General features: G+C 46.3%; 1 protein-coding gene across 1 annotated transcript; it reads right to left on the reverse strand.

Moving 5' to 3' along the window:
* Nucleotides 1-5,443: 5,443 nt before the first annotated feature.
* Nucleotides 5,444-10,115, reverse strand: LOC142193552 (cystatin-B-like). The gene is made up of 3 exons (XM_075262525.1): nt 9,985-10,115; nt 7,247-7,348; nt 5,444-5,726 (listed from the first exon to the last, which is right to left on the reverse strand). Exons 1-3 carry the CDS (start codon nt 10,045-10,047, stop codon nt 5,589-5,591), a joined length of 303 nt encoding a protein of 100 aa, XP_075118626.1. The 5' UTR covers nt 10,048-10,115; the 3' UTR covers nt 5,444-5,588.
* Between the last annotated feature and the right edge of the window lie 266 nt (nt 10,116-10,381).

Consider the following 10,381-nt stretch of genomic DNA (forward strand, 5'->3'; position numbering starts at 1 on the left):
AAAAAGACAGTGGGGGTCCGGTAGGGCCCACTAAACGCAAAGGGCCAGAACCACTTAACAGGGGGTTCCTCCCTGGGTGATATACAGCTGCGGGATCTGTGCCACCATCAGTGTCGATCAATGTACGAGAGGGACCAAAGGATTTTCTGAGATCACCTGCGTGTCCATAAATTCCCCCGCATGGCAAATAAACTCAGCCACGTGCAGAAAACAGGCTGCGCATGTGCCGCTGGGGCCGACGTGCAGCACTGCGATCAACAGCTAGATTCTAAATGAAGAGGGATGCCGCGCACGCTCAGAACGGAGCTGTGCGAGTACACAGAGTCGCTGTTAGTGATGGTTAAGGCTGACCTCTAGGCCCTATGAGATTGAACAATGCGCATGCGTACGGTCATTACAACGCTGCAGGGCTTCCCCTATCAACCGGCAAATTGTATTAACAGGTGGGGTACACATTAACCCTTAGTAGCCAGAGGGGATCCCCCTAAAAGGTCCTTGTTAAATTGCCTTTCCTGGCATAACAAACCCTCATATATGTTAGTTGCCCCCACAGTATGACACCCCCCCCCCCTCACTGTCGTGTTCCCCTCCGGTTGTGCTCACAGTTTCATGTACCCTGCTGTATATAATCAAAGAAGAAAGCAAACCTTAACACTCACCTTTCCAGTCTTAGCTCCATCCATCTTCCCATCACCTCTGTCCCTGTCCCTGCTGCCTCCCCCCAGCATGATGCTGCCCCCTATGTGTCACAGTGGGGATGACGGGGTGTGCAGGGGGAGGGGCAGGGTTACTTTCCCACCACACATAGCACTTTGCATTTAGGCCATAAAGTTCCGCTTTGGTCTCCTCACACCTTCTCCCACATGTTTGCGGTGTCCCCCTATATGTCTTGTGGCCATAAACTGCAGACGTCACTTCTTATGTCTTTCTTACAACAATGGTTTCCTTCTTGCGGCTCTTCCATATAGATTGTCAGATTTGTGGGGTGCGCAGTGACCTCTAGTTGTCCTGTGGGCAGATTCTCCTGAGGATTTCTGCAGCTCCTCCACACTGACCAGGGGCCTCTTGGCGGCTTCTCTGACCAGCTCTCTCCTTGCTCAGTGTATACACAGCAATCGGGAAGGCATGGAAGGTAATAAACGTTCCCTGTCTTCTCCCTGGGAGCTCCAGATGAAGTTACAGCCGGCTCCCCTTTTCAAAAGCTGTACGATTTCCTGGCCCCGAACTGGTTAAACTTCTCCACAACTTTTATCTCTGAGCTGTCTGGTGTGTTCCTTGGTCTTCATGATGCAGTTTGTTCACTAGTGTTCTCTAACAAACCTGGGCCTTCACAGAACAGATATATATATACTGTATACTGAGACTACATTACACACAGCCGGACTCTATTAACTCTTAAATGACTTCTGAAGGCAATTGTCTGCACTGGATTTTATTTTGGGGTATCAGACTGCAGGGGGCTGAAGACTTTTGCACCACGTTACACTTTTCAGATATTTATTTGATTGAAATTTTGATAACCTGGTATCATTTTGGTTCCACTTCACAATTATCGGCTTTGTGTTGGTTAACAATCAAAATCTCAATAAAATACAATTAAAATTGTGGTTGTGACAAATTGTGACCAAAGTCAAGGGGTGTGAATACTTTTGCAAGCGACTGTACATGTGTATTATAAATTAATAAAGCCCTAAAATTCCCTTTTCCTAAATAAAGTTAAAGAACATCCTAAAAATATTTGGTATCGCCACATCCACAACAATCCATCTAATAAAACTGAAACATTATTTAACCTGACAGAGAGTGTTCGAGAAGAAAAAAAAATCTACCAGTAATTATGATTTTTTGCCATCTTGACTTACAAAAAAGTATAACATGGACAGGACGATCTAACCCGGGCAGTATAGTGTAATACAAGTAGTATAACATGGACAGCACGATATAACCCGGGCAGTATAGTGTAATACAAGCAGTATAACATGGACAGGACAATCTAACCCGGGCAGTATAGTATAATATAAGTAGTATAACGTGGACAGGACGATATAACCCGGGCAGTATAGTGTAATACAAGCAGTATAACATGGACAGGACGATATAACCCGGGCAGTATAGTGTAATACAAGTAGTATAACGTGGACAGCACGATATAACCCGGGCAGTATAGTGTAATACAAGTAGTATAACATGGACAGGACAATATAACCCGGGCAGTATAGTATAATATAAGTAGTATAACGTGGACAGGACGATATAACCCGGGCAGTATAGTGTAATACAATTAGTATAACATGGACAGCACAATATAACCCGGGCAGTATAGTGTAATACAAGTAGTATAACATGGACAGGACGATATAACCCGGGTAGTATAGTGTAATATAAGTAGTATAATATGGACAGGACGATATAACCCGGGCAGTATAGTGTAATATAAGTAGTATAATATGGACAGGACGATATAACCCGGGCAGTATAGTGTAATACAAGTAGTATAACATGGACAGGACGATATAACCCGGGCAGTATAGTGTAATACAAGTAGTATAACATGGACAGGACGATCTAACCCGGGCAGTATAGTATAATATAAGTAGTATAACATGGACAGGACGATCTAACCCGGGCAGTATAGTGTAATACAAGTAGTATAACATGGACAGGACGATATAACCCGGGCAGTATAGTGTAATACAAGTAGTATAACATGGACAGGACGATATAACCCGGGCAGTATAGTGTAATACAAGTAGTATAACATGGACAGGACGATATAACCCGGGCAGTATAGTGTAATACAAGTAGTATAACATGGACAGGACGATCTAACCCGGGCAGTATAGTGTAATACAAGCAGTATAACATGGACAGGACGATATAACCCGGGCAGTATAGTATAATACAAGTAGTATAACATGGACAGGACGATCTAACCCGGGCAGTATAGTGTAATATAAGCAGTATAACATGCACAGGACAATCTAACCCGGGCAGTATAGTGTAATATAAGCAGTATAACATGCACAGGATGATATAACCGGGGCAGTATAGTATAATATAAGTAGTATAACATGGACAGCACAATATAACCGGGGCAGTATAGTGTAATACAAGTAGTATAACATGGACAGGACGATCTAACCCGGGCAGTATAGTGTAATACAAGCAGTATAACATGGACAGGACGATCTAACCCGGGCAGTATAGTGTAATACAAGTAGTATAACATGGACAGGACGATCTAACCCGGGCAGTATAGTGTAATATAAGCAGTATAACATGCACAGGATGATATAACCGGGGCAGTATAGTATAATATAAGTAGTATAACATGGACAGCACGATATAACCCCGGCAGTATAGTATAATATAAGTAGTATAACATGCACAGGATGATATAACCGGGGCAGTATAGTATAATATAAGTAGTATAACATGGACAAGACGATCTAACCCGGGCAGTATAGTATAATATAAGTAATGTAACATGGACAGGACGATATAACCCGGGCAGTATAGTATAATATAAGTAGTATAACATGGACAAGACGATTTAACCCGGGCAGTATAGTATAATATAGGTAATATAACATGGACAGCACGATCTAACCCGGGCAGTATAGTGTAATACAAGTAGTATAACATGGACAGGACCATCTAACCCGGGCAGTATAGTATAATATAAGTAGTATAACGTGGACAGGACGATCTAACCCGGGCAGTATAGTGTAATATAAGTAGTATAACATGGACAGGACGATCTAACCCGGGCAGTATAGTGTAATACAAGCAGTATAACATGGACAGGACAATATAGTAGTTTATTAGCTCCCACCATTCCTGGTGTCCTTTTGTCTCCCCCTCCTCCTCTTCTATTTCTTTTGCCTGTTCTATTCTTCCTTTACCTGTTTTGCACTTGTGTCTATTTGTACAAGTGTTACTACGATGTTGTTTTCACCATGGTTTGCATTCTGTATCGTGCCTTTATTCTGCTCTGTTATGAAAATTCAATAAAAATGGATTACACTGAATATCTCCCACCGTGAACCACAGAGGTGGTCCGTAGTGACCTGCTGTACTAGGTCGTGTGAGAGTCAGGTGTATCCACTTCCCAGGAGGGAGTCCGTGTGGTCGATGTCCCCAGCTACAGTTTAGATGGTCTACAGTCTCTACAGTCTTCTTCTTACAGAAGGTCTGGCCCAGGGGTGGACGTCATCCACAGCTCTTCCCTAAAGAACAAAGGTACCAAAGTGATCCAATGGACAGTTGTGAACAACAGCCACCGTAAGAGGAGTCCTGTAGCTGCACTTACAGACATAGACTCACCTGTATACCCCTCTCTCAGAGACAAAAAGAGGGATGAAATATTAGGACAAATTGCTAAGGGACTGATTCTCACCACGTGATGACGTGAGAGAAGCAAATTGGTTTGGTACTGACTTGGTTAAAATGTCTGTTAGTGTTATTAATGGGTTAATAAATGCGCCCACATACCTTTAGCCATGTTTTGATTGATTTCTGGGCGTCTCTGGGAGCTCCTGGTATCTCCTGCATTTGTTTACTTGGTTCAGCATCCCGCTATGTAACTTCTGCAGTAACCCCTCTCACCTCCATTCCATCTCCTATACACCCGCCTTTCCCCACCTACTCAGCCCAACCCCCAACCCATATTATATACTTACCCCCCAGGCTTCTTCCTGTGAGTCGGCCCTTCCTTGTCCTATTCTGATTCAGTATGTTGCAGCTCTTCCTCCAGCGATGATCCACCTGCACTGTGCATGTGTGCATGTGCAATAGAGGTGAATTATCGGTAGCAGTGCGCACCCTGCAGAATCAGTACAGAAGGAGGAGCCGTCCCGCAGAAGAAGCGTGGAGGGTAAGTATAATGGAGCGGATGGGGGGAGTAGTAGTGCATTGTGCATCCTTGGCCTCCTCCATACCCTGCAGAATGAAGAGACGTGCAGGATACAATTAAGAGTTATCTGAGAACAGAGGTGGCAAAACCAAGCGCTACAAGGACGGTGTTCACATTAACATTACAGTCCTTTGTTTAGATCAGTCAAAGGAGCAGAACGTTTATAATTAGAAGTGATGGACTGACATGTTCAGCAGCCTAAAATAATTATAAGGTTTTTTCTCAGTTTTCTCCTTCCTCCAATTCTTCCATCTTCCTCCTCCTCATCGATCCTCCATCAGATTCCCTCAATTCTTTCCTCCAAGATAAATCCGCCCCCAATATCTTCCCCTCCACCCATCACACGTCATAGCCCTGGCCCTATTGTTTAGGACGACTTCTCTGAGGACCACAGATCTGATCTCCAGTATAATATAAGAGAACCTTCTGCTTCATCACATCATACAGGACTGGCCCAGCAATGTAACCCATCCATACAGATCTGATCTCCAGGATAACATATCCGGCTCTACTACTGTAATGCCTTTATTTCGTTTACAATGAAAGGGTTAACAGACATGGCTGACATGTAGTGTCCTCTATTATAGAGAGGATTCTTGTCATTGCTGGATATCTGCAGGACTGATCAGGATTTATGGCGGTGTCCACAGATATTCAGGACTGGATGGGACTTCTAAATATATTCAATGGTGTCGGTCCTAGTCTTCCCGCACTCATAATTCACCAGGCTCGGTTTCTTTCCAGTATGAGGTAGAGGTTTATATATCCTCAGAATACAGTACTCCTCCTCCTCTTCTACCCCAACCTGGATCTGAGGAGAGACAGAGGACACGTCACATGGCAGGAGAGAGAGAGCGGACACGTCACATGGCAGGAGAGAGAGAGCGGACACATCACGTGGCAGGAGAGAGACAGAGGACACGTCACATGGCAGGAGAGAGACAGAGGACACGTCACATGGCAGGAGAGACAGGACACGTCACATGGCAGGAGAGACACGTCACATGGCAGGAGAGAGACAGAGGACACGTCACGTGGCAGGAGAGAGACAGAGGACACGTCACAGGGCAGGAGAGAGACAGAGGACACGTCACATGGCAGGAGAGAGACAGAGGACACGTCACATGGCAGGAGAGAGACAGAGGACACGTCACATGGCAGGAGAGAAACAGAAGACACGTCACATGGCAGGAGAGAAACAGAAGACACGTCACATGGCAGGAGAGGTACAGAGGACACGTCACATGGCAGGAGAGAGACAGAGGACACGTCACATGGCAGGAGAGACAGAGGACACGTCACATGGCAGGAGAGAGACAGAGGACACGTCACATGACAGGAGAGAGACAGAGGACACGTCACATGGCAGGTGAGAGACAGAGGACACGTCACATGTCAGGAGAGACAGAGGACACGTCACATGGCAGGTGAGAGACAGAGGACACGTCACATGGCAGGAGAGAGACAGAGGACACGTCACATGGCAGGAGAGAGACAGAGGACACGTCACATGGCAGGAGAGAGACAGAGGACACGTCACATGGCAGGAGAGAGACAGAGGACACGTCACATGGCAGGAGAGAGACAGAGGACACGTCACATGGCAGGAGAGAGACAGAGGACACGTCACATGGCAGGAGAGAGACAGAGGACACGTCACATGGCAGGAGAGAGACAGAGGACACGTCACATGGCAGGAGAGAGACAGAGGACACGTCACATGGCAGGAGAGAGACAGAGGACACGTCACATGGCAGGAGAGAGACAGAGGACACGTCACATGGCAGGAGAGAGACAGAGGACACGTCACATGGCAGGAGAGGTACAGAGGACACGTCACATGGCAGGAGAGGTACAGAGGACACGTCACATGGCAGGAGAGAGACAGAGGACACGTCACATGGCAGGAGAGAGACAGAGGACACGTCACATGGCAGGAGAAAGACAGAGGACACGTCACATGGCAAGAGAGACAGAGGATTCGTCACATGGCAGGAGAGACAGAGGACATGTCACATGACAGGAGAGAGACAAAGGACACGTCACATGGCAGGAGGAAGACAGAGGACACATCACATGGCAAGAGAGACAGAGGACATGTCACATGACAGGAGAGAGACAAAGGACACGTCACATGGCAGGAGAATATTCAGTTCACTGCTTAGTGTAAGGTGTGGATGGAGATGAACCCATAATGTTACGTAATATTGGATTACTCCAGAGCGCTCTCTAGTGGACTTTCATAACTGAGTTATCTCTTTCACCTCCCAACACAAACCTGACCAGTATCTGGCACTACTAGGACCCCGGTACAGCGCTGACATCACTTACCTTCACAAAGTAGTTCATTCCAGCAACAACTTGACTTCTGCTGCTGACCGCCACAAACGTTCCAGTATTTTTCCCAGATAATGCCAGGAAGTCAGCCTTTACCTGAAGACAAAGAAGAAGTCATTTGGGTTAAACACAATAAAAATAAACTACATTTTTTGCAAATCCTCTGTCTGACAGAATCTCAGGACATGGGACAGATCTCAGATCCATCAGCAGAATGAAGAGAAAGCTACAAGGGAATGGTATCACATTCTTGGCTCTTCCAAACAACATGTTACAGATCCAGGTCATCTAGTACTGCGATACCTATCGGCAGTCACTCCTGGGCCCCGGTGTCTCTGCAGCCCTATGTTATATTCTTAGGTGTCACCTGTACCCAGGAGGTCTTGTCATTGTCACTGCTCTATTGTAAGCAACATAAAGAGAGTCTGTCACCGGAACCAGCACATAGTTATGGTCACCTGAATCAAAACTGGTTTCCCCTTGTGAATCGCTATTTTTGTTGCAGATTTTGCTGCAGTTCTTTGAGCAAGAATGCCAAGAATGCCTACAAAAGGAATAGGAAATATCTAGGACGCTCTTATAGTTCTGACTTCTGCTCAATCCACTCCTGGCTTCGACCAAAAAGAAAAAGAAGCAAACTCTGCAACAAATAAAGCTGTGTTTTTGTAGTGTGGGGCCTCAACCTCAACAAGTTTCTGAACTCTTTGGAGCAATGAGAACATGGCTGCTCATTGCCCATTGCTGTCAATATCTCCAGAACAGAGACAGCGAACCACAAGGGAAAACAGTTTTGATTCATGTGACAGTAACCTATCTATCTGCAGGGCTGGGGTGATATGCTGGTTCTGGTGACAGTAACCTATCTATCTGCAGGGCTGGGGTGATATACTGGTTCTGGTGACAGTAACCTATCTATCTGCAGGGCTGGGGTGATATACTGGTTCTGGTGACAGTAACCTATCTATCTGCAGGACTGGGGTGATATGCTGGTTCTGGTGACAGTAACCTATCTATCTGCAGGACTGGGGTGATATGCTGGTACTGGTGACATAACCTATCTATCTGCAGGGCTGGGGTGATATACTGGTTCTGGTGACAGTAACCTGTCTATCTGCAGGGCTGGGGTGATATACTGGTTCTGGTGACAGTAACCTATCTATCTGCAGGGCTGGGGTGATATACTGGTTCTGGTGACAGTAACCTATCTATCTGCAGGGCTGGGGTGATATACTGGTTCTGGTGACAGTAACCTATCTATCTGCAGGGCTGGGGTGATATACTGGTTCTGGTGACAGTAACCTATCTATCTGCAGGGCTGGGGTGATATACTGGTTCTGGTGACAGTAACCTATCTATCTGCAGGGCTGGGGTGATATGCTGGTTCTGGTGACAGTAACCTATCTATCTGCAGGACAGGGGTGATATACTGGTCTGGTGACAGTAACCTATCTATCTGCAGGGCTGGGATGATATGCTGGTTCTGGTGACAGTAACCTATCTATCTGCAGGGCTGGGATGATATGCTGGTTCTGGTGACAGTAAACTACCTATCTGCAGGGCTGGGGTGATATGCTGGTTCTGGTGACAGTAACCTATCTATCTGCCGGGCTGGGGTGATATGTTGGTTCTGGTGACAGTAACCTATCTATCTGCAGGGCTGGGGTGATATACTGGTTCTGGTGACAGTAACCTATCTATCTGCAGGGCTGGGGTGATATGCTGGTTCTGGTGACAGTAACCTATCTATCTGCAGGGCTGGGGTGATATGCTGGTTCTGGTGACAGTAACCTATCTATCTGCAGGGCTGGGGTAATATGCTGGTTCTGGTGACAGTAACCTATCTATCTGCAGGGCTGGGGTGATATGCTGGTTCTGGTGACAGTAACCTATCTATCTGCAGGGCTGGGGTGATATGCTGGTTCTGGTGACAGTAACCTATCTATCTGCAGGGCTGGGGTGATATACTGGTTCTGGTGACAGTAACCTATCTATCTGCAGGGCTGGGGTGATATACTGGTTCTGGTGACAGTAACCTATCTATCTGCAGGACTGGGGTGATATGCTGGTTCTGGTGACAGTAACCTATCTATCTGCAGGACTGGGGTGATATGCTGGTACTGGTGACATAACCTATCTATCTGCAGGGCTGGGGTGATATACTGGTTCTGGTGACAGTAACCTGTCTATCTGCAGGGCTGGGGTGATATGCTGGTTCTGGTGACAGTAACCTATCTATCTGCAGGGCTGGGGTGATATACTGGTTCTGGTGACAGTAACCTATCTATCTGCAGGGCTGGGGTGATATACTGGTTCTGGTGACAGTAACCTATCTATCTGCAGGGCTGGGGTGATATGCTGGTTCTGGTGACAGTAACCTATCTATCTGCAGGACAGGGGTGATATACTGGTCTGGTGACAGTAACCTATCTATCTGCAGGGCTGGGATGATATGCTGGTTCTGGTGACAGTAACCTATCTATCTGCAGGGCTGGGGTGATATGCTGGTTCTGGTGACAGTAACCTATCTATCTGCAGGGCTGGGGTAATATGCTGGTTCTGGTGACAGTAACCTATCTATCTGCAGGGCTGGGGTGATATGCTGGTTCTGGTGACAGTAACCTATCTATCTGCAGGACTGGGGTGATATGTTATGGCCATATACAGTTATATACAATGTAACATTGTAGAGTAACAGAGAGGTATATATGATATTACCTCAGGGTATAACTTACCGAGTCACAGAGGTCTTGTAGTTTTTGATCAGCCGGCTCTTCCTCACTCAGTCCTCCCACCATACCTCCATATGTCCAGTTTGCTAGAATATTAATCAGCAGAAATAAGAAGGTGTAATGAATCGCCGCCATTCTTCTGACTTTCTTAAACTCGGAGTCTTACTCACCTGTTTATGTATCCAGGGATTGCACCACATGACCAGGTGAGGGCGGGGGTGTTATCTGATCTCTGATCACACATTCCTTTTTCTCGGGTTTCAGTTTCTGTCGTCCTCTCCCTCCCCCTCAGCACAATGGTACGAGCCATCTATGTCTCAGAGTGCAGCTCACGTGGAAGAAGTAAAAGGACTCGAGTGTTCCTGACGTGACGTGATATTATTCATGAAGCTGACATACT

This window comes from Leptodactylus fuscus, chromosome 2 (genome assembly GCF_031893055.1).
Source record: "Leptodactylus fuscus isolate aLepFus1 chromosome 2, aLepFus1.hap2, whole genome shotgun sequence".
Lineage (NCBI taxonomy): Eukaryota > Metazoa > Chordata > Amphibia > Anura > Leptodactylidae > Leptodactylus > Leptodactylus fuscus.